General features: G+C 32.4%; 2 protein-coding genes across 6 annotated transcripts in view; one reads left to right on the top strand and one right to left on the bottom strand.

The window, feature by feature from the left end:
• Positions 1-25,335, bottom strand: part of LOC127730998 (probable serine carboxypeptidase CPVL) — a 28,570-nt gene extending 3,235 nt beyond the window's left edge. The window contains exons 1-11 of one of the 2 annotated variants that reach the window (XM_052239705.1): positions 25,242-25,335; positions 18,031-18,213; positions 16,282-16,400; positions 10,245-10,359; positions 8,751-8,809; positions 8,080-8,159; positions 7,275-7,341; positions 5,676-5,798; positions 4,778-4,909; positions 4,095-4,193; positions 1,384-1,557 (exon numbers count right to left, since the gene is read on the bottom strand). In XM_052239705.1, coding sequence (XP_052095665.1) covers positions 1,384-1,557; positions 4,095-4,193; positions 4,778-4,909; positions 5,676-5,798; positions 7,275-7,341; positions 8,080-8,159; positions 8,751-8,809; positions 10,245-10,359; positions 16,282-16,400; positions 18,031-18,205 — 1,143 coding nt within the window. In that variant the 5' untranslated portion in view covers positions 18,206-18,213; positions 25,242-25,335. Of the gene's footprint in view, positions 1-1,383; positions 1,558-4,094; positions 4,194-4,777; positions 4,910-5,675; positions 5,799-7,274; positions 7,342-8,079; positions 8,160-8,750; positions 8,810-10,244; positions 10,360-16,281; positions 16,401-18,030; positions 18,214-18,483; positions 18,505-25,241 lie in introns of those variants that run through there. The other variant, XM_052239706.1, reaches the window with a different exon arrangement.
• Positions 25,336-25,480: 145 nt separating this feature from the next.
• LOC127730990 (sterol O-acyltransferase 1-like) overlaps positions 25,481-25,838 on the top strand; it is a 48,516-nt gene continuing 48,158 nt past the window's right edge. For all 4 annotated transcript variants that reach the window (XR_007995410.1, XR_007995409.1, XM_052239695.1 and 1 more), the window contains exon 1: positions 25,481-25,545. Coding sequence is in view for 2 of the 4 variants with exons in the window: in XM_052239695.1 (XP_052095655.1) it covers positions 25,497-25,545 (49 nt within the window). In the remaining 2 variants the exon portion in view is untranslated. The remainder of the gene's footprint in view (positions 25,546-25,838) is intronic.

Raw genomic sequence — 25,838 nt, 5'->3', positions numbered from 1 at the left:
TATGATTCATCACCCCCAAACTCAATCCCAGCTTTACCTTTGTGGTATGGTACCTTGGAGTACAATTTCAGAGAGATCCATACACTTGAACACAAGTTATTGTCTGGAAACTAGAAAAATGCTTATTTTTGGCCCCTTTTTGGCCCCTTATTCCTAAACGTTTTGGGCAATTACCCCCAAAATCAATCCCAGCATTCCCTGTGTGATATGGAACCTTGTGGTACAATTTCAGAGAGATCCATACACTTGAACACAAGTTATTGTCTGGAAACTAGAAAAAGCTTATTTTTGGCCCCTTTTTGGCCCCTTATTCCTAAACGTTTTGGGCAATTACCCCCAAACTCAATTCCAGCTTTCCCTTTGTGATATGGAACCTTGTAGTACAATTTCAGAAAGATCCATACACTTACACACAAGTTATTGTCATGAAACTAAAAAAATGCTTGTTTTTTGCCCCTTTTTTGGCCCCTTATTTCTAATATTTTGAGGCAATTACCCCCAAAATTAATCCCAGCATTCCCTGTGTGATATGGAACCTTGTGGTACAATGTCAGAGAGATCCATACACTAACACACAAGTTATGTCTGGAAGTTACAAAAATGCTTATTTTTGGCCCCTTTTTGGCCCCTAATTCCTTAACTGTTGGTACCATAACCCCCAAAATCAATCCCAACCTTCCTTTTGTGGTATTGAACCTTATGGTAAAGTTTCATAGAGATCCATTCACTTAAACTAAAGTTAGAGTGCGAAAACCAATGTGTCTTCGGACGACGCCGGACGACGCCAGACGACGACGACGACGACGACGACGACGACGACGCCAACGTCATACCAATATACGACCAAAAAATTTTCAATTTTTGCGGTCGTATAAAAATTCACTGCTGTAGGCAAAATTTACTTATTGGGCTGAAATTGTTCACTAGTAGGTCAGTTTGAATGAATTCAAACTGCAACTTAAGGAAGTGTCTGGCTTATTGGTTTTCTGAAAGGGCAAATCCTGTTGGATAAGCAGAGTTATTACTAAATAATTTTGCACTAGTGTTATTATCCATGGTTTTACTGTAATAAACATCTTATAAATCTCATTCAAAGAGGTAAACCATGGTTTCGCTGTATATATAACCTTGTGATTCTTTCATTGTAGCTGTCAATGGCTTTACTGTACATGTAATCTTAAAATTCTCCTTTAGTGAGGCTGTCAATGGCTTTACTGTACATGTAATCTTAAAATTCTCCTTCAGTGTGGCTGTCAATGGTTTTACTGTATTTGTAACCTTTAATTTTTCATTTAGTGTGACTGTCAAAGGTTTATCTGTTTTAAGTACCTTGAGATTCTCCATCAGTGTGGCTATTGATGGTTTTACTGAAGTAACTATTACCTTATAATTTTCCATAAGTGTAGTTATCCATGGTTTTACTGTATCCATAACATCATTAAGTAGATGTTTCTCTACAGCATCACCACTGTTGTATGTTAAGTTTCCTACATGGATGGCTTTCCTTACTTCTGGCTGAGCTAAATAGTTTCCATAGTAATTAAAATCATCTGGTTCCTGTTGAATACACATAATCAAATATTTACTTACTCTTAGCTAAAACTTATAATCGTAATATGTTTCTTCTGCTATATCTGTTAAAAAAATCTAAAAGATTGGAAAATAACAACTTTACTAAGATCTGAGAATAATGTAAAGCTTGTGTTTTGAACACAAGAAAAAGTTAATATAAATATAAACTTGAATTGGTATTGTAGATGAGGTGGGTTATAAAGGTTAAATAAACAAACAGACAAAATATAAATCTACAAAAAAATTCACTTTTAATTTTATTAAATTAAAAGACATTTAATTGGTATTTTATCCTATTATTTGCAAAAGTTTGAAGTGTAAAGCATATGATTTCAAACTGTATTTTAGAATTGAATTCTTCTTTTCAGTTTTAATCGGGTGTAAAAACATGGACTGTAGCACATTTTGTATGAAGCTTGAAAGCACTTCATACTAAAAATGTGTGCATGATCAACTTTTACGACCCTATAAAATTACAAAAAGAAGCATTCGATTCTTATAATTACATTTTTTTTATACAACCAAGAAATCACATGTTATATCAAATTTTATGTTTGTTTACCGGTATGCATTGTTTGAAGTTGTAATGAGAAGTATGCACATGTGCTATCATGATCGCTGCATTTTTTTTGTAAATTTGGAATGCCTCGCAATTGTTGTAGGCCAATCTAAAGTATGCATTTTTATGAAACATACATTATACGTTCAGGTATTTCACATCCAATTTTTTATGGAAATATTCTTTATAAAGCACAAAAATGTCAGTATTCACCTCTGAAGCTAACAAAACCTTTAAACAGACTTATTAAGAAGGGATATAGTTACGATCATTAAAGATTGCATATTTTGGCGTTAATATTGATTCACTTATAGGGTCTTTGCATCGGCACTAAACACATTTATTTAAAAACCAGTTGTTGGCATGACACAGGTTATGTTCTTCTCATATATGTTATTTAAAAACCAGTTGTTGGCATGACACGGGTTATGTTCTTCTCATATATGTTATGATGGTATGATACTAAACCCCTAACGGGAAGGATTGTGCCTGATATTCATATGATGAAGACATAATCTTTCAATCAGTTTAATTGAAGTCTGGAGCTGGCATGTCAGTTAACTGCTAGTAGTCTGTTGTTATTTATGTATTATTGTCATTTTGTTTATTTTCTTTGGTTACATCTTCTGACATCAGACTCGGACTTCTCTTGAACTGAATTTTAATGTGCGTATTGTTATGCGTTTACTTTTCTACATTGGCTAGAGGTATAGGGGGAGGGTTGAGATCTCATAAACATGTTTAACCCCGCCGCATTTTTGCGCCTGTCCCAAGTCAGGAGCCTCTAGCCTTTGTTAGTCTTGTATTATTTTTAATTTTAGTTTCTTGTGTACAATTTGGAGTTTAGTATGGCGTTCATTATCACTGAACTAGTATATATATTTGTTTAGGGGCCAGCTGAAGGACGCCTCCGGGTGCGGGAATTTCTCGCTGCATTGAAGACCTGTTGGTGACCTTCTGCTGTTGTCTGTTCTATGGTCGGGTTGTTGTCTCTTTGACACATTCCCCATTTCCATTCTCAATTTTATGATGGTATGATACTAAACCCCTAACGGGAAGGATTGTGCCTGATATTCATATGATGAAGACATAATCTTTCAATCAGTTTAATTGAAGTCTGGAGCTGGCATGTCAGTTAACTGCTAGTAGTCTGTTGTTATTTATGTATTATTGTCATTTTGTTTATTTTCTTTGGTTACATCTTCTGACATCAGACTCGGAGTTCTCTTGAACTGAATTTTAATGTGCATATTGTTATGCGTTTACTTTTCTACATTGGCTAGAGGTATGGGGGGAGGGTTGGGGTCTCATAGACATGTTTAACCCCGCCGCATTTTTGCGCCTGTCCCAAGTCGGGAGCCTCTGGCCTTTGTTAGTCTTGTATTATTTTTAATTTTAGTTTCTTGTGTACAATTTGGAGTTTAGTATGGCGTTCATTATCACTGAACTAGTATATATATTTGTTTAGGGGCCAGCTGAAGGACGCCTCCGGGTGCGGGAATTTCTCGCTGCATTGAAGACCTGTTTGTGACCTTCTGCTGTTGTCTGTTCTATGGTTGGGTTGTTGTCTCTTTGACACATTCCCCATTTCCATTCTCAATTTTATTATGTAATGTAATTATTCTAAAAATATGTCTTGTTTTCTCTTTGTGTTACGTTTCATTTTAAAACAAGGGCAAACAGAAAATTACCACAGCACAATATCTTTTATGCCCAAAATTACATATATTTGTTATTGCAATACAAATTTTGGCTATTTTTGCATATTTTCTGCAAGAATCAAAATAGTTTATGGCAGTTAATAATTGATTTAACCAAGATTAGGCTCTTTCTTTTCATAATATTACTTCTCACATGGCTAAGCTCTATTTTGAAAGGAGGGTACATTTTCATGAAAATATGGCCTACTATTTATATCATCTCCCATACATTATATATACATTGAACCACACTGTAAACTCACCTGGGTCAACAAAAAGTTGTAGTAATTCTTTGTTCCTGATACATTGTAGAAAAATGAGGGGTAAGGTGTAATGTCGCCATTTAATAAGGTGTCAAATATCTGAAATTATATAATATAGAATAACTATTCATTGGCTATAGGTTTTGAATTCAGAGAGTTTGACAAATATCTAAAAAATATGTTATGTAATTGCTTAAAGTAGATATTTAATCTAGTGAAACCAACTACACACAATGTTGAACCTGTACAGAAACAGCTTACATAAGTTTGTTCTTGTATAGGATTGGTGGCAAGTAATAAGTATAGGATTGGTGGCAAGTAATAAGTATAGGATTGGTGGCAAGTAATAAGTACAGGATTGGTGGCAAGTAATAAGTATAGGATTGGTGGCAAGTAATAAGTCAAATTTACAAAATAGTCAAACAAACAACTTTTTCCTTCCTTCTCTTTTAATATTTGGCAATTACAACTGATGAATGTTTTTTTTAATAAATCTATCTAATTTTACATAATCAATAGAACAAGTCTTGAGTTAATAAGTTATGTGATGTTTTTTTTTTATTTATTATTAAAGGAGGTACAAATGTACCAATGTGTTATTGACCAGAAAGTTATCTAACTTTGCTGAAGTATTAAATACATATCTTGGTGCTTTGAAAGTAAAAATAATTTTCAGTATTTACCATGAAAGCATCTAAAAATTTTCTATCATTGATATAAGAAACAGCTTTATCTGATTGTGACTGGAAGAAAGCTCGCTGCTTCTCATCTAGTAGTCCAATTGAATACATAAATGTGGCATACTGTGGCATCATCTACAGACACATAGTAAAGTATTGTTTTAAATGAAATAAATTAAATATTACACAGAGAGGAATAATCAACAATCATTATTATACTTAAATTTTGGACAGTATTGGTAATAGGAAACACAGTACATAGTAAGTTGTACTGAGGCACAATCAACAAATAATTAATAAAAAAAAAATATGGAATACCTTGGCATCTAAAACTGATCAAATATAAAAAATATAGCCCTATGATAATCAACCCGTAGTTGTAGTCAAATAAGATCCAGTAATTTATAAGCCAACATGAAATATAAAATAGCTAAAGTTATCATACAATGAATACAAAATCTTAAGTTCTATGTAAATAAACAAAAAAACAAGACAAAGAAAAGGAAAACAATAACTATTATTTTCAGTCTTTAAAGTATATTGTTTCAATATATTGCATCCTCATATTACTAAGGGATTGAACTAAACTTGACAAAGTATTGCTGATACATGTATCTAATTTTCATTGTAGTCATAATGAATACCAAAATTGCCATAAATGCAAAATAAGTGAATTTCATTTTACCAATGAGGGTTCAATTTAATATCAGGTTATTTATTGAAGGTCATTTATCAGGTTATTTATTGAAGGTCATTTTGACAATCACCACCAAAGATGTAACACTTCAGAAATCATGGTATTTTGGTTTCATATGTCATCTTAACTATTAAACAAAGTTCACTAACTCACAATTTTCAAGTACACTTTTCAGCTTTAACTTTTTAAATGGTAACAACTTACTGTTTGTGGATCAGATAGACCATCACCTATTGCCATCCCTTTAAAGTTTATCTTGACTTTAGCTGTAGGGTTCTCCATGTGGATTCTATAGGAAATTGCTGGAACATATTTACCTGCATATGACTGCAATAAATAAATAAATATGTTCAGGATTAAAAAAAACATCATTCAATCGTCCTGCATGATGAAGAACTAATATTTACAATATATACGAGAATTTCTACTGACCAACAAAACATAGCTATATTGACATTTTTTATCTTAACCTGAAAATGTTGGGTGAAAGCATGGTGAAGAATATCTTGGATTTTCAAACTGGCATAAAGAAGAAGGGGCATTAAGGCCTGTTTTTGGCCCAAGAAAATAAAGTTTTTGAGAACTATTTCAAATTTGCACATGTGATTTTGAAGTGCATGCACAAGCTTTTTCAAGTTATGAAATCACAGTTACGTCATAACATGCATCTTTTTCATGAAAAGGACGACAACTGCAGAATTTATACATTTTTCCATCCATATTTCCTTTGTGAAAACATAATGCATAGCCAAGGAACAACAAAACAATTTTAGGGAAGCTTTGTTAAAGCTTTTTACATAAATCTCACCAAATATAAAGTTGGTAGTGCACCCACTTTTCTAATGCCGTTTTGATCTAAAAGTTGATGTAAAACACGGAAAATCAAGAAATTTTACAAAAAATACAAAATTACAAAATGCTGATTATCAAAACTAGCATAAAAAAAATATTTTGGGCTCCCTTTACCTCGTTTAACCATACACCAAACTAAATATCTGGCTTTGTTTTGGTATTGATAATTTCAGTCTTATTTCTCATTGTAATTTTTTGCCTTGAGCAGGACAAATGCACAAAAACTATATGCCCTCTCATTGATAAAGTTATGAAATATAAATACAATATCTTATCTTCTAATTTCATAACAAAATGAACACAAGTTTTTGGTTCAAAATAAACTCATCATAGATACCAGGATTGAAATTTTGTATTTGCGCCAGACGCACTTTTGTCTACAAAAGACTCAACAGTGACACTCGAATCAAAAAAAGTTAAAAAGGCCAACAAAGTACAAAGTTGAAGAGCATCGAGGACCAAAAATTCCTAAATGTTTTGCCAAATACAGCTAAGGTTATCTATTCCTGAGGTAGAAAAGCCTTAGTATTTCAAAATTTCAAAGTTTTGTTAACAGTTAATTTATAATTATGACCATATCAATGATAATTCATATCAACACAGAAGTGCTGACTACTGGGCTAGTGATACCCTTGGGGAAGAAAAACTCCACCAGCAGTGGCATCGACCCAGTGGTTGTAAATAAACTCATCATAGATACCAGGATTGAACATATTTAGCTCACAATTTAAGTCAAAGCATACAAAAACATTAACATTATTATTTAAGAAAACATTGATAACGTTTTAATTTTGATAAACATTGATAACGTTTTAATTTTGATAAACATTGATAATGTTTTAATTTTGATAAACATTTCATGAAATTTTATTGTAAATAAAAGTTTTAATGGAAAATAAAGGACTCATTGTCCTTTTTTTAGAATACATATATTGAAGATCAAGTAATTACCTCCCCTGTCGCATAAAAGTCATTTTTCTGGTACTGATAAAAGGCCATGAAAAACTGAGTCAAGCAACTGAAAAAAAATAAAATTATAATCTTCACTTGAAATTCTGACTTTATTACATGTTAGACACAGAGTTCATGATGAAGTATTAAGTGAGTCAATAATTACATAATCATAAATTTATAAATTAAATCTGTCAGACTTTTATAATAAGTTTTGTTATTTAATATCAGATCAACTTTCTGTAAGTTCCTTTGTTTTATCTATAAACTGAGAAAAACATTTCGTATTAAATAGAATAAAATTTTGTCCTGCAAGTTGTTAATTACATTTGAAAGGTTAATTAGAAGATAGTTTTTTGCATAATGTTCAAAGGCAAATTCATGTAGAAGAAATATGGTTTGTTAACTTAGTTTTCTCGCTTGAATTGTTTTACATTTGTCATTTCGGGGCCTTTTATAGCTTGCTATGTGGTACGAGTTTTGCTCATTGTTGAAGGCTGTATAGTGAACTACAATTGCTACCTTCTTTATCATTTTGTCTCTTGTGGAGAGTTGTCTCATTGGCAATCCTATGACCTCTTCTTATTTTTATATAATGTCACTCCAACACAATTCAAGAACACACACACGCCTAATGTCACTCCAACACAATTCATTACTTTTCCGCATGTTCAGTGGATGCATTGGGTGCCAATCCCATTTTGACAAAACTACACATTTTCTATCCTCCCTTACAATCTTTCCATATAAGTTCATTATTCCAATCCACAACTTTTTAAAATAGATAAGAAAAGTATGTCATTACCTGTATAAATCTCTGCCAACATCAACTTCATTAGTGGCATAACCCATATCTTTTTCTGTAAAACTAAATCCTGTTCCAACCTTCAAAATCAAGTAACAACACAAATCATTATCATGTGACACAAATTAATCAATTAAAACTGTTCATATTTGCGAAAATAAATTCAGAAATGTTTGCATGCATTCAGATTGCTCTTAAAATATTTTGCAATCACAAAAGAGATGCAAAAAATTCTGAATTTAAAGTATTATCAACAGAGAAGATTTTTCTGGCTGTTTTTATCAATATAACTCTTCTAAATATTAAGCCTTAATACATTTATTCTCTTATAAAACAAAAGTAAAAAGAATGTTTTTTTTGTTCATCTTATGCAAACTTTTAATTTCATGTTATTATCAGATTCATTTCAAAAGAATAAGATTAAAAAGTTTCTGTAAGTACGAAGCAGATGATGGCCGATCATACAGGACATGAACCTATAGTTTTATCTTTGAAAGTCAACTGTGAAAATAGTGGAAATACATGAAGACTGAAATAGTACTCTCTAAGGTAGCATAGAAATGACAAAATAATGCATAGCCTATATTCCTACATAACATATTTATACACAGATAAGGTGAAAAGTTGCTTTTTATACAGTGAAAAATGAAATAGAATAGTGCATGACCTACAGGGTTATCTATATACAGCATTGAATATCTACTGTTCCAATTTATCTTCTTCTCCAGTACTGAAATATAATATCTGTACTAGTAAATAAAATTAACCTATGCCAAACCCATGAAAATTAATAGATGGTTCCATTGAATTAATAGTTCTTCATTGGACCTTACAACAATTTATAACATGTAATGTAATTACTATATAAATACACAATAAAAAGTCTAAAAACGTTTTTAAAAGGCACACATATTCATCCAACTCCACAAACTTACACAGAGTTCTATAAAGTGCTCAAATTTTCATTTAGAAATAAAAACAAAATGTACATATTCTGTTCTAAATTATTATGGCCAATATTACTGGCTGTAAAATGGGTTGTTGAATACATACAATCATGATAAATGTGTAACATACAGTGATGTTAACCAGAAATGGAATGCAGAAATGATAACAAATTTTTCAGGTAAAAAGTAGAACATATTCTTAGTATACGGATTTGGAGAATTAAGGTCAGTTTTAACAGTCAATGTAATCAAAAAGTATTAATGTTTAATAGAAAAGCATTTGAATTAAATGTTTTTTTTTCTCACATGAAACCATATGACTCCTCCTTCCTCCTCTCCTTAAGGTCCATAACTTTCTTGTAAGAAAAAAAGATAGGTAACACATCAATAAGAAAGAAAACAAATGACACAACAAGAGTACACATGCTGAAATGTATTGCTTGTTTTAGTGATCATGATTGAATTTTCAGTTGAAAGATTTTAAGAGAAAGGCATTACATTAACTGAAAGATTATTATTGAACAAGTAATTAAAAAGAGCTCAATTTCATGAAAACCATGTCTGACAGACATTTACACAAAACAATCATTCCATTCCAAAAATATAGTTGACCAACTGCATACTGTATCTGATTAACAGAACTAACCATGAAACTTGAATTTGACCAATGAACCAAGAAAATAAGGTCAAGTCAAATGAAACCTGCCAGATGGACATATCACCTTACAATAATTCCATACACCAAATATAGTCGACATGTTGCTTATAGTATCTTTGAAACAGACCTAATCTTGAAAACTTAATATTGACAAAAAAAAATGTGAAAATGAGGCCACGCTAGGACAAATAAACCTGGCAAGATAGACATGTATACCTTACAATCATTACAATAAGTCAAGCAATACATAGCACAAAGTTTAGAAAAGTTGTGAATAAATTAATCAGAGACTATAAAAAATCTGAAATCAACACTAAAATCCCAAAATGACAACAAAAATTGAAATACAGCTGAAGACAAGCATTGGTGATGTTCCTAACCGAGGACAGGCACACAACCAAGAAGCAGGTTTAGTTTTTGAGATCTCAACCCTCCCCCTTTAATCTCAATCAGTTTCTGAGTCCGAGTAGGAAAATCGTGCTAGATTTTATGAACGCAAGGCCAGATATCGTGCCATCCTACTCTGTAAACTTCTTTGTTGTTGCTATATATATACATACATTTCATGTTCTTGTCCACCATAAGTGGGCCGTTTTCTACAAATAATCCAAATAAAGAGGAACCTCCAGGTCCACCTTGTAGCCATAATAATACAGGGTCATTAGCTGGATCTTTCTGAAATTATATAAAAAGATAAGTTATAGAATAATTATATAAAAATTATTTGGTTGAGGCAAACTTTATTTGAAATAGCAAATTTAGCAATTTTTCCATTTATTAAGGGACATAACTCGAGAACGGTGAAAGTGACACCACCCAAATTTAAACTTGATCTGTACTTGGTGGTACTAAGCATTGTGTATAAGTTTCATAACATTTGGTTGAGGCAAACTAAAGTTAGAGAACGGAAACTAATTTTTGGACTTATGGATGGACAGACAAGGGTAAATCTTAAATCCCCCTTTTTCGCAGTGGGAGCATCATAATTACTGGGTACATGAAATTGAGAATGGAAATGGGGAATGTGTCAAAGAGACAACAAACCGACCATAGAACAGACAACAGCAGAAGGTCACCAACAGGTCTTCAATGCAGCGAGAAATTCCCGCACCCGGAGGCGTCCTTCAGCTGGCCCCTAAACAAATATATATACTAGTTCAGTGATAATGAACGCCATACTAAACTCCAAATTGTACACAAGAAACTTAAATTAAAAATAATACAAGACTGACAAAGGCTAGAGGCTCCTGACTTGGGACAGGCGCAAAAATGCGGCGGGGTTAAACATGTTTATGAGATCTCAACCCTCCCCCTATACCTCTAGCCAATGTAGAAAAGTAAACGCATAACAATACGCACATTAAAATTCAGTTCAAGAGAAGTCCGAGTCTGATGTCAGAAGATGTAACCAAAGAAAATAAACAAAATGACAATAATACATAAATAACAACAGACTACTAGCAGTTAACTGACATGCCAGCTCCAGACTTCAATTAAACTGATTGAAAGATTATGTCTTCATCATATGAATATCAGGCACAATCCTTCCCGTTAGGGGTTTAGTATCATACCATCATAACATATATGAGAAGAACATAACCCGTGTCATGCCAACAACTGGTTTTTAAATAAATGTGTTTAGTGCCGATGCAAGACCCTATAAGTGAATCAATATTAACGCCAAAATATGCAATCTTTAATGACCTGACAACAGTATCGTAACTATATCCCTTCTTAATAAGTCTATTTAAAGGTTTTGTTAGCTTCAGAGGTGAATACTGACATTTTTGTGCTTTATAAAGAATATTTCCATAAAAAATTGGATGTGAAATACCTGAACGTATAAGAAGTCTGCATGTTGAGCTATATTTACGAATGATGTCCTTATACCGATGATAAAATTTAGTAAATGTTTTGACTAGTTTGTGATATCGAAAACCCTGGTGTAATAATTTTTCAGTAATACATAAATTTCTCTCATTAAAATCTAAAACATTGTTACATACACGAGCGAATCGTACAAGTTGAGATATATAAACACCGTAAGATGGTGACAAGGGAACGTCACCATCTAAAAATGGATAATTAACGATAGGAAATGAAAAATCATCTCTTTTATCATATATTTTAGTATTAAGCTTTCCGTTAATGATATAGATATCAAGATCGAGGAAAGGGCAGTGGTCATTGTTAGTATTAGCTTTATTTAAAGTAAGTTCAACAGGATAAATTTCTTTAGTATACACACTGAAGTCGTCATTATTGAGAGCCAAAATATCATCCAAATATCTAAAAGTATTATTAAATTTGTGTATCAGATGTTGTTTCGATGGGTCTTTGCTGATTTTTGTCATAAATTGTAACTCATAGCAATACAAAAAAAGGGTCCGCAATAAGTGGTGCACAGTTAGTCCCCATTGGAATTCCGATAACCTGACGATATACGGAATCTCCAAAGCGAACAAAAATGTTATCTAGTAAAAATTCAAGGGCATATATAGTATCAAAGCATGTCCAATTGACATAGTTTTTTTGTTTATTGCTACTAAAAAATGACCTAAAAGAGTTTGAACATATATATTCACATTCTGACTTTTTAAATGCCCATTTAATTAGGTGTGTGAATTTTTTCTTAATGAGAATGTGAGGCAATGTGGTATATAGGGTAGAAAAATCAAAACTTTGAACAGATTCAAAATCACCAATATATGCATGCAATTTATCAAGTACTTCCAACGAGTTCTTGACACTCCAAAAGTAGTTAATTCCACTATTTTCGAAGGCCTTATTTGAACAATTTATTATCAGGTTTTTGATTGTACCAAGTGTACTGGTAAGAAGAATAGACAATTTAGTAGTGGAACAATGGCTTGAAGACGAAATGAATCTATATTTGTAAGGTGTTTTGTGTAGCTTCGGAAGCCAATACATAGTTGGGACTTTCATTGTATTTGGTTCTGCTTGTAAAGCGGTAGCTAAAAGTTTATGTTTGTTACATATGTCGTTTTCTGAAAATGGAGTCAGTTGGAATGTTGGTGAATTGGTGATTTGGTGATTGGCATGCTTCAAATTACAATTTACAAATGTATTTTCTCCATGCACACTATACAATTGTAATTAAGTGACAAGTGTATTATAATATATTTCAAACATACAAAATGTGGATAATAGTTGTAATGAATATGATGTTTGCTATCAAAAGGGCATTCAACGATTATGATGTCTTCTATTCAGCAGGCTTCTTTCAACCATAATCAGAGTGAGAAACATACTTTGATTAACAAGAGTGCACACGCTGAAATGTCTCGCCTTCTTTACTAATCATTGATATTATGTTGATAGTCCTAAATATAAAGCTTTATTACAACTGTCACATAAACTTAACATTAACCAAGTAAACTAAACATTGACCAATGAACCATGAAAATAAGGTCAAGGTCAGATGAACCATGCTAGGCAGGCATGTACAGCTAACAATTCTTCCATACAACAAATATAGTTGACCTATTGCTTATAGTTTAAGAAAAACAGACAAAAACACAAAAACTTAACACTGAGCAATGAACCTTGAAAATGAGGTCAAGGTCAAATAAAACCTGCGTGACTGACATATAGATCACAAAATATTTCCATACACCAAATATAGTTGAACTATTGCATATAGTATTAGAAAAAAAGACAAAAACTCAAAAACTTAACTTTGACCACTGAACCATGAAAATGAAGTCAAGGTCAGATGACACCTGCCAGCTAGACATGTACACCTTACAATCATTCCATACACCAAATATAGTTGAACTATTGCAGATAGTATTAGAAAAAAAGACAAAAACTCAAAAACTTAACTTTGACCACTGAACCATGAAAATGAGGTCAAGGTCAGATGACACCTGCCAGCTAGACATGTACACCTTACAATCATTCCATACACCAAATATATAAGACCTATTGCATACAGTATAAGAAAAACAGACCAAAACACAAAAACTTAACTATAACCACTGAACCATGAAAATGAGGTCAAGGTCAGATGACACCTGCCAGCTAGACATGTACACCTTACAATCATTCCATACACCAAATATAGAAGACCTATTGCATACAGTATAAGAAAAACAGACCAAAACACAAAAACTTAACTATAACCACTGAACCATGAAAATGAGGTCAAGGTCAGATGACACCTGCCAGTTGGACATGTACACCTTACAGTCCTTCCATACACCGAATATACTAGACCTATTGCTTATAGTATCTGAGATATGGACTTGACCACGAAAACTTAACCTTGTTCACTGATCCATGAAATGAGGTCGAGGTCAAGTGAAAACTGTCTGACGGGCATGAGGACCTTGCAAGGTACGCACATACCAAATATAGTTATCCTATTACTTATAATAAGAGAGAATTCAACATTACAAAAAATCTGAACTTTTTTTTCAAGTAGTCACTGAACCATGAAAATGAGGTCAAGGACATTGGACATGTGACTGACGGAAACTTCGTAACATGAGGCATCCATATACAAAGTATGAAGCATCCAGGTCTTCCATCTGCTAAAATATAAAGCTTTTAAGAAGTTAGCTAACGCCGCCGCCGCCGCCGTAGCCGCCGCCGCCGCCGCCGCCGCCGGATCGCTATCCCTATGTCGAGCTTTCTGCGACAAAAGTCGCAGGCTCGACAAAAATGAGAATGAACCGTTTGAGCTTTGAGCCTGCTATCATAAAATCACAAAGGCACTTTCCTTGTGTTTAATGGGAAAGCTAGATTACACTTAAAAAAAGATAAACTTCAGTCATCATTTTGATTTCATATTCAAATATTTTAAAGTTGCTTGATTTAAAATAAGTTAGGATATAACAGTCAAACCTGCTATAAAGGTTACCTCTATTAAGCAAAAGCCTGGCATGTCAGGTCAGTCTCTTCTTTGTCTGACTGTTGTAATACAGATGCATTTTGATTCTCAATACCCTTGCTTCTAATCATCATTCCATCAAAGTATTAGGTTTTAGACAACATTATTTGTGCATTTATTGGGCATAAAATCTAGTTAGTTCATTGATCAAAGGGTTGAATATCTTACTGGGTATAAGTTCTATAGTGTGGCTTAGACAAATGTGATAATTGATAAAATTAATATTATAATATATAGGTAGGATTAATTAATATACATATAGATTCTTACATTGATACCAGTGGATTATCGGATTTATCCAATCGAGATAGTTAAAATTTATAATTTAACTATCGAGATTGGATAAATCCGATAATCCACGAGTAACTATGTAAGAATCTGTTTCTCTAATGATTAAAAAATAAATTTTCTTTTTTTGTTAAGCGAAAATCCCCTTCGAGTGCCTTTCACATTCCACGAAGTTGTCAATTTCATTTACACCTTTTAGCATATTTTGATTCATCCAGTTAGCTAAAAAGGTTATGACCCTTAAAATCATCCAATGATCTTTTGAGATCACCGGCAATCACACGTTGATTAAATTTTTTTATACAATGGGTTTCGGAAAGGGATAAATTTCCATAGAATTAGAGAAATAAGAATAAAGACTGATGCATGAAAAATGTCAGCAATGTAGAATATTGGGAGATAAACCAACCTTACGAGACCCTTATGGGTAGTCAAGGTCATTAAACACCCCCTAGTAGTAGAATATTGGGTAGTGAGAGGTAATCGAGTCTTTTGTAGCAGCTACTATATGGCCTATGATTTAAAGGGGATATGGATATATGTAAATGAGACAATGATACTAACGCTACAAAAAGGATCTTTAACGTGAACAGACTTCCTCCTCTCTCCACATGTGACTGTGTATTTATACATACTGCACAGCCAAACAGGTGTCCTTCAGCAAGGTTCTATTGTAGGATGATTTAAATTCAGATTCAACAAGGTCATATTTTAGGATGGGATAAGTTCAGACTCAGCAAGGTCCTATTGAAGGATGGGATAAGTTTAGATTCATAAAAGTCCTATTGTAGGATGTGATAAGTTCAGATTCAGCAAGGTCCTACTGTAGGATGGGATAAGATCAGATTCAACAAGGTCATATTGTAGGATGGGATAAGTTCAGATCCAGCAAGGTCCTATTGTAGGATGGGATAAGTTCAGATTCAGCAAGGTCCTACAGTAGGATGGGATAAGATCAGATTCAACAAGGTCATATTGTAGGATGGGATAAGATCAGATTCAACAAGGTCATATTGTAGGATGGGATAAGTTCAGATTCAGCAAGGTCCTATTGTAGGATGGGATAAGTTCAGATTCAGCAAGGTCCTCTTGTAGGGAAGGATAAGTTCAGATTCAGCAAGGTCCTATTGTAGGATAGAATAAGTTTAGTTTCATGAAAGTCCTACTGTAGGATGGGATAAGTTCAGATTCAGCAAGGTCTTTTGTAGGATAGAATAAGTTTAGATTCATGAAAGTTTCTACTGTAGGGTGGGATAAGTGCAGATTCAGCAAGGTCCTACTGTAGGGTGGGATAATTTCAGATTCAATAGGGTCCTACTGTAGGGTGGGATAAGTCTGATTCAGCAAGTTTCTACTATAGGATGGAATAAGTTAAGCTCTTGGTATATTCTTACCTGAGAAGGGAAGAACCAGAAAAACATATTACTGTTAAAAGTTTTGTTAACTGTAATAAAACCAGCATAGCTTTTAAGGCTAGTTCCATCTAATGTACCAACTAAGCTGGCTTTCTGGGCTGAAAAATATACAAATTTTATGTCAATAGATATAGGAAGATGTGGTATTAGTGCCAATGAGACAACTCTCCATCCAAGTAAAAATTTATAAAAGTAAACCATTATAGGTCAAGGTACGGCCTTCAACACTGAGTATTGGCTCACACTGAACAGCAAGCTATAAAGGGCCCCAAAAATTACTAGTGTAAAACCATTCAAACGGGAAAACCAACGGTCTAATCTATATAAAAACGAGAAACGAGAAACACGTATGAACTACATAAACAGACGACAACTACTGTACATCAGATTCCTGACATAGGATAGGTGGAAACATTTGCAGCAGGATTAAACGTTTTAATGGTACCAAACCTTGTCCCTTTTCTGAAACTATAGTATAACATCACAACATAGAAAGAAATTCATAAATGTACTAAATACACAACTTGACAAGGGAATTGTTCTTGCACAGACTTTTAAAGTCTTCAACATGTTCAAAGATAAAACAAGTCACTGATCAAGATAATCTATAAAAATGTTTTTCAAGATTTCAAAAAGAATGGATATAGTGGATCATCAGCAGCACACAAGAAAATAAACCATGATTAACAGATAATAACAAATATATCAATAAAAAACATTTCTTATTATTGTTCTTCATCTTGATAGAAGCTTGGAGCTCTTCAAAAGTGAATTAAAAGGCTAACAAGATCAAGATAGCACCTAGAATTGACTAATATTGTTTTCTATATTCATTGGAAAATTGCCACTCATTTCTTTGAAGAAACAGATTCAATCAGGAATGATCAAAATGTAAAAGTGGTGAGATCTACCTACTAATTCTTTCGATCACTTAAACAAAGAACTACATAATACTAACAACTACAATCAAAGAGGGAATCTATGGCTTCATCTAGACCTTTATACCAAAAAATTGACAAACAAAAAACTAGCTACAAAAGACTGAGATATCTAAAGGATGGACTGTGAAAATAAAGTTAAGTCACTGAGCTGCCTGAAGTGAGATATGAAGTAGCAAAAGTCATAAGAAATCGCTCTTGTAAAAACACTCTATAACAGGAAAATGATGAGGAAAATATACTTTACAGGATCAAATACAAGATGTAAGTGTTTCATGTGTTCATGACTAGGTACATATATAGTATTGTTGTTATTACCAATGTCACTTTATTCAATGATCATAATTTAAGAAATTATTCACAATTCATGAAGTTATCATTTTTTTGCTACTGGCAAACTCAAAAATAAATCTGATAAAAAAATGAAGTAAAAGATGCACAAATATATATGAAGTGTAGAATTTCTGTCAAATATTCTTCTTTTTAATGTAAACTGTCTGAGATTTAACTAAGTTAAACTTCTTATATGTAGAAATAGCATTGCTATTGGAAATCAGAAGATTTAATCTGAACAATAAATCAAATAGGAGGTATATAATAATACCAGTCTGTCAATTAAGTCTCATATTCATATTATAACTATTTAAACCATAGAAAAATTTACTTTGAAAAACTTTTGTGACTGACAGCTAGATGGACAAGACAAAAGCAATGAGTTTTCCTTCATATAATGTTTGGAGATGTGCATATTTAATTATCATTGTTTGTTAAATAATAACTCAATACAAACCCTCATCAAACTTTCCCTGTTCGATCAGCGGTGATAAAAAGACTGGTTGACCTGGATCCTGCCCATTTTTTAACATAGGAGGGTATTCTTTAGGGAACATTGTTCTTAGAAAACCTCTTCCAGACACAAATCCAAAGGAGACTATTACTAGTAATACTGCAAATCTGTCCATCATAGTTTAATCTAAAGAAAAGTTTTTTAAAATGTCAATAATTGTTGAATTTCACAAAAACATCAATTGACAAAATTATAGCATAAATACATTTTCTGTAACAAAATGTAAAAAGTAAAAACACACTTAACATTGACATTCACTGAATTATTTACTATTTCCACATTTTGTATTATCACTTATAATTTTCAGTGTTGGCTGCAGATTTATAATAAATCTCCACTTAAAATTTTCAGAATGTGACAATATTTAGATATGAGACAAAGAAGAGCTTGACATACACATGATACATGCCCTCTAGATGTCTTTTGATTAAATTCGTCATTGGGTTGCTAATTACTCATGTCTTGTCAACATCTGACTCACATCTCCTCTTATTAATATATAAAAATAAGGAGATGTGGTATGATTTCTAATGAGAAAACTATATATGGTGTGGAAGCTTGTCTATCAATGGTGATAGTAACTTGAACTCTACTGATGTCTTTTGGGTTTGATTACAATATTGTCCTACTGAAATTTACCCCACATCATATTTGTTCTATTACAAAATGAATTCATCACTTCATTCAATGCAACACACAAGACGATACTTTTCAAAAGAAAATTCATGAAAATCATGATAATGTTAAAGAAGAATTTCAAACGTTCATTTTTGTTTAACCAATTCTTCTCAACATTAAAAGAATATTAATCTAAACAAGCATTCTGTGAGTATTGCATGGCAATACATAGTCCCCTACCGGTTACAAATTCATTGTAATGGAACGAAATTCTAACTTGATCTTTAACTTGTCATGGTGTAAACTACGTAAAAATATAAGTCAAAATCTTCAAGCATGACGAAAAAAACTGTTGAAAACTGATTATTTAAGTGAATTTTCTATGTCCAAAGACCATAACTCTGCACAAAATTATCAGACTGGAACAAAATTCCAATTTGATCTGTAACTTGTCATGATAAATCAATAAACCAAATATCAAATCAATATCTTCAAGCATAAATAAAAAAAGTCTGGAAAACTGATTTGCCGGACTGACAGATGGACAGACAGACAGAAGGACAGACAGACAGACAGACGGACGGAGTGCTAACCTAAAGTCCCCTTTGACTTCGTCGGTAGGGGACTAATAAAAAGTATGAAAATTCTTAGGTTCATAGAAGACTAATTATATAATAACAATTGATACAGAAATAATAAATAAAACAAATCTGTTCCATGCTCTAGATCTGAATAAAAAAGCATCATGCAAATCAATGAGAGCATGGCAGTTCTAAACCAGTACATAGGGATTGCTCATCAGACAGTCATATTACCCAATCTCAGCATGACAGCAATCTGTGGCAATCTGAAAATCCAAACTAATTTTGTATCCTAAAAAAACAAGAGCCTTGAATAGATTCTGAACACTGAAAGGTTCTTGGAACCTTGAGTAAATAGCAATTAGAACAGAGAATTATCAAAATTAAGAGTTTATTAAAAATTCTAGAATGAAGATGGATTTTAAATTAGAATTTCCACAGAGATTTTGTTCTGTAAAACGCATACACAACATTTGTGTTTGGTCCAATGTCAAGGAAATTTCATCACATGTCATTTCTATTTTTTTTTTCATTACACTACGTTGGGACCCTCCTGAAATGCTATGAATAAATAAACCATTCTGGAATGAGAAAAGAGAAAAGAGTATCTACCATTTAGGAATAACTGCAGTTCATTTACCATTATGGAATGGTAATGACACATTTAACATTATGGAATGGTAATGACACATTTAACATTATGGAATGGTAATGACATGTTTAATCTTATGGAATGGTAATGATACAATTAGCATTATGGAATGGTAATGACACGTTTAACGTTCTTGAATGGTAATGACACATTTAACATTATGGAATGGTAATGACATGTTTAACATTATGGAATGGTAATGATACAATTAGCATTATGGAATGGTAATGACACGTTTAACATTCTTGAATGGTAATGACACATTTAACATTCTGGAATGGTAATGACACATTTAACATTATGGAATGGTAATGACACGTTTAACATTATGGAATGGTAATGACACATTTAGCATTATGGAATGGTAATGACATGTTTAACATTCTGGAATGGTAATGACACATTTAGTATTATGGAATGGTAATGACACGTTTAACATTCTTGAATGGTAATGACACATTTAACATTATGGAATGGTAATGACATGTTTAACATTATGGAATGGTAATGATACAATTAGCATTATGGAATGGTAATGACACGTTTAACATTCTTGAATGGTAATGACACATTTAACATTCTGGAATGGTCATGACACATTTTACATTATGGAATGGTAATGACACGTTTAACATTATGGAATGGTAATGATACAATTAGCATTATGGAATGGTAATGACACGTTTAACATTCTTGAATGGTAATGACACATTTAACATTCTGGAATGGTTATGACACATTTTACATTATGGAATGGTAATGACACGTTTAACATTATGGAATGGTAATGACATGTTTTACATTCTGGAATGGTAATGACACGTTTAGCATTATGGAATGGTAATGACACGTTTAATATTATGGAATGGTAATGACACATTTAACATTCTGGAATGGTAATGACACATTTATCATTCTGGAATGGTAATGACACATTTAACATTCTGGAATGGTAATGACACATTTAACATTCTGGCATGGGAATGACACATTTAGCAGTATGGAAAGATAATGACACACTTAGCATTATGGAATGGTAATGACACATTTATCATTCTGGAATGGTAATGACACGTTTAACATTCTAGAATGGTAATGACACATCTAACATTATGGAATGGTAATGACACATTTATCATTCTGGAATGGTAATGACACATTTAACATTCTGGAATGGTAATGACACATTTAACATTCTGGAATGGTAATGACACATTTTACATTCTGGAATGGTAATGACACATTCAACCTTCTGGAATGGGAATGACACATTTACTGACTCACTGCACATTGACAATTCTGGAATGGTAACAGTAAATTGACCATTCTGTTTTATGTCAGAAGGCTTAGTGTGTATCTTTTCCAGTTAAAATGGTCAAACATAATTTTTCTAGTGAGTCAAATCAAGTAAAGTAAATATATAAAACACAAGTTCTTAATCTTTTCAAATAGACTATCGTACAAAACAGGCTACAAAGAAGCTTAGCCACTCACATGGTAGTCATACAATGCAATGTTTAACTTGAATGACCTTTGTATATCATATATATTGGTCAAGTTTAGCTTTAAAAGAGAATCTATATAATAGTAATTATCACATGGTCTTAGTTATTCACAGTAAAGTATTGCTGAAAAATAAAGTTCACTAATAAATGTATTTCATTTTACATCTTTACCAATTATGCAACCAAAATCTTATCAACAGTTATTCTGTTAACATTTGTTTGCAAATATATTTTATTCCTGTTTCTATTATTAAAAAAATCGTTATATATTCAAAGCTTGTGTAATACTATGGTATATATTGTCTTAAATGGTACTGAACCATTAAGAGGCAACAATTGTAAGACAAACAGAAAAAACATCTTACAAGTTCTTTAATTTGACCTATAAATATATGATGCTAGCTTGTCACTCAATAACCCACATTTCATGGAGTTCTTGCATCTCATATATCCCACATACCACTGAACTTGACATTAAAGATACAACTTAAACTACCAGGTATGCTTCATATCCGGACATTTTTCTTATAATTGACAATTTTAAGTTTCCAACTGTCAGCTTAATTTCCATTTTTCAGTAGTAACATAGCCCCTGCTCCATGGTGTTAATTAAGGCCAAACATATAAATATGCATTTTTCCTGTCTTCTGGCAGAAAATGTAGAGAAGATAGGTTAAGGTAAAATAGTTTTATTTTGAAAAAAGTTTTACATAGACATTATACTCAAATATTCTGAAATTTTTTAAACAGTGCTTAACCAACAATGTCTTGACCTAGAAAGTGTTCAACCAAAAATTCTATAAAATGTGTTAGGGTATATGAATGAAAATTTAGGGTGAGGTACATGTATGGTTGGAAGGAAGAACGATTGAAACAGACACTTCACAACTTTTACTATTGCCATGATAAATTGGTTGACCATTATATAGATGTGTCTGTGAGACCTATTTTTACAATCTTAGAGCTATCTTAGTCACTATATTAGTCATCTGATCAGTAAATTTACAGGTTGTGTCCTTGTCCCTATCCTGACATTTTGTCTGAGTAAGGATTCTACACATTGTGGTTGATGCATGTAATGCATAGCATGAAAAGCTTAACCTGACAATGCAAAAACAGATACAGATACAAATACAGATATTTTACTTTGCTAATTACAGCACACTCACAAGCACAAGGAGCAGATTAATAATTTTAATGAATCATACATAGATGACATGAAAAAAATATAACAAAAAAAAATAAAGAGATGTGGTATGATTGCCAATGAGACAACTATCCACCAAAGTTAAAATGAAGTGGATGTACTTAGCAATTATAGACAACCGTATGGCCTTCAACAATGAGAATAAAATGCTTTGCTGAGGGCAGCCTGATACGACCACAGTGGTCGAACCCTGAACAGTTTGGGCAAATTTGGACACAATACTCAAGCTTGATACTATCTGAATTTGGATTGTGATCAAATTTTTGACATAATATAGGTTTCTGACACAAACTAAATGTGGTCAAAGATCTTACAAATCTAATGTGCAATACTGTGCAATTGAAGATTTCTTCTTGAAACTTTTCAAAAATTTGAAATTTTGAAAATTTTGAAAAAAAAATATGAGCCCTTTTAAAAAAAAATTGGAAACCCCCCTTCCCCCCAAACTTTTCGAATCCCCCTTTTAGCATTAACCATCAAACTCAATTGCAGTCTTTCCTTTGTAGTATGGAACCTTGTAGTACAATTTTAGAGAGATCCATACACTTAATCACAAGTTACTGTCTGGAAACTAGAAAAATGCTTTTTTTTAACCATAAAAGCCCATTTAAATACATCATAAAAGTATTAAAATAGAAAATGACATCATAGTCATGGCTAAAATTAAAAAACCTTCATCAGCAACTTTTAATAGTAATATCTTAAAATAAATTCCTTCATCTGCATTTAAAAGTAACTTCTAAAAATAAATTGACAGCTAGGACTTTGCAACCATGAAAACCCATTTAAATACATCATAAAAGTATTAAAATAGAAAATGACATTATAATCATGCCTAAAAATTTTCATCAGCTACATTAAATAGTAATATCTAAAAATAAAATTCCTTCACATACATAATCATGGCTATAATTAAATAACCTTTATTAAACATTTTTAAAATAGTAACTTCTAAAAATAAATTGACAGCTAATCACCTTAAGACAATACATTTCTTGATAAATAATTAACAAGCAGTGTAAGGGAGGTAATTTGACAATATGTGTTTGAGTTACCTCCCTTACACTGCTTTAAAATTATGTTTTGTACTTAAGTAATTGTCCATTAACCTGGAAACCCTTGTTTTTCACCCTTTTTTGCCCCTAATTCCTAAACAGTTTGAGCCATAACCCCCCAAAGCAAATTCTTACCATCCCTTTGCAATATGGTAATTTTTGGTATAATTTCAGAGAGATCCATACACCATTTCACAAGTTATTGTCTGGAAACTAGAAAAATGTTGATTTGGGCCCCATTTTGGCCCCTCAATTCCTGAACTGTTAGGACCATAACCCCCAAAATCAATATCAACTTTCCTTTTGTGGTCATAAACCTTATGGTAAAATTTCATTGAAATCCATACACTTAAACAAAAGTTATTGTCCGGAAACCAATGTGTCTTCGGACGGCGACGACGTGATACCAATAGACATGAACCAACGACAACCACTGAACTACAGGCTCCTGACTTGGGACAGGCACATAAAGAATGTGGCGGGGTTAAACATGTTTGTGAGCACTCAACCCTCCCCTAACCTGGGACAACATAAGAACAAACTATAACAATCAGTAAAAAAAGGCTTAACCCATCAGATCAATACAAAGAAAAACCTTTATAACTACCTTTTAAAAATTTTCATCAAATCATATTTATATATATATTTTTGATAATTTAAATCTTTTTGATTAACATGATTAAACTAATTAGATGCAAACCGCTGAAATCTATAAAAATAACTTCAAATAGACCGATCAATGTCCGGTACATTTTAGTTTACCTGTTACCTGAACAGGTAAATTTCAACTGTCTGACAACTAATTAACCTTGTTTGTAATGAGAGGGTATTAAAGTAGGATTTGTTTTGATAGTACTTGTTCACCATGTCACTTTTATGACCAGAAATGTGGTTGTTTAAGGCAAAAGGTCGGGTCAAAAAGATCGCAAAAACTTCAATTTTTTTCTGAATTATGTTAAAATGGCAAACCTACGTTAAATGTCCGTTTCAGGTTTGGCACAACAAGTCATATTTATAATTTATCGGTCATGTCCGGAAAATACGACCGTTTTGGAAGCCCAGAACCAAGTACAGATCTGAGAGTACTCACAGTTACTGACAGCTACAAAATGTAGTTCAAAGCCAATAACAACCAATTTAAAAAAATCATGTATCTAATACTAAAATATCAATCAGTACACATCCAACAGTCAGATGTCTATCTTGCACATATATATTCGTAATGTACTAACAATTTTTTAGATCTTAATACCAATAAACTTCTGTTGTATCTTATTAAATATTTTAAACTTTTTATAAAAGTAGATCAACGCTTTTGAAGAATTTATAAATTCAACTAAAATTTAATAACAGTTTATTTTTACAGTTTTTCAAGTTTGACTATAAACTCCATGCTTATAAATGGATTTCTGCTATAAAAAAACTGGGATTATGTTAGTTTACTTCCTATACTCCCCGATAAAAAATACGAATGAAATGTAGTCTGTCCTACCCAGTTATTTCCTCCCCTTGACAAACAAATTGACAAAAAATTACCTGATTATATCACAGAAAATTAAATACTTAAATGCCCATAAAAATGCACTTGTAGCTTTACTACCGTGTGCTCAATAAATGTGACACCACATGATTGTCATGTGGTTAAACGGAATATCTCTTCCTTTCCGTAGATGAGTTGCAGTTTACTTTATACGTGTCGGATAAACGTTTTTATACAGTAATATTTCCATTTGGGAAACATGAACAAAATTAACAGTTGAACTTCTTAATTGCGAAATCGGTACCGGAACTATGTCGTCAGAAGAAGATAGTGTTGAAAATTTATCATTTTCAGCTAAATGTAAGTCACTCTCTGGTTTTATACTTTTACAGATGAACCTGAAATATATGAAAATATCAGATACTTTTAGTATTTTGAAATGAACGGATTTCTTTCTTATCTTCCAGCTGATCAATGCAATCTGAAGTTCATCATATCTTTTTTTACTTAATTTTATTATAAAGTTGCCTCTTGAGTAAAAGTGTATTGACTCATGTAATTTTCTGTTGAGAAATGATGGACAGTAATTCTGTTCTAAGGGGAGAAGTTTTCACTTAGATATTTTCATGTTTGCTTTTCTGTTTATTGGGAAA

This window comes from Mytilus californianus, unplaced genomic scaffold, assembly GCF_021869535.1.
Source record: "Mytilus californianus isolate M0D057914Y unplaced genomic scaffold, xbMytCali1.0.p SCAF_2, whole genome shotgun sequence".
In the NCBI taxonomy this organism is placed as follows: domain Eukaryota; kingdom Metazoa; phylum Mollusca; class Bivalvia; order Mytilida; family Mytilidae; genus Mytilus; species Mytilus californianus.
Note: the sequence above shows the minus strand (reverse complement) of the source record. Positions and strands in the feature narration are given on the sequence as shown.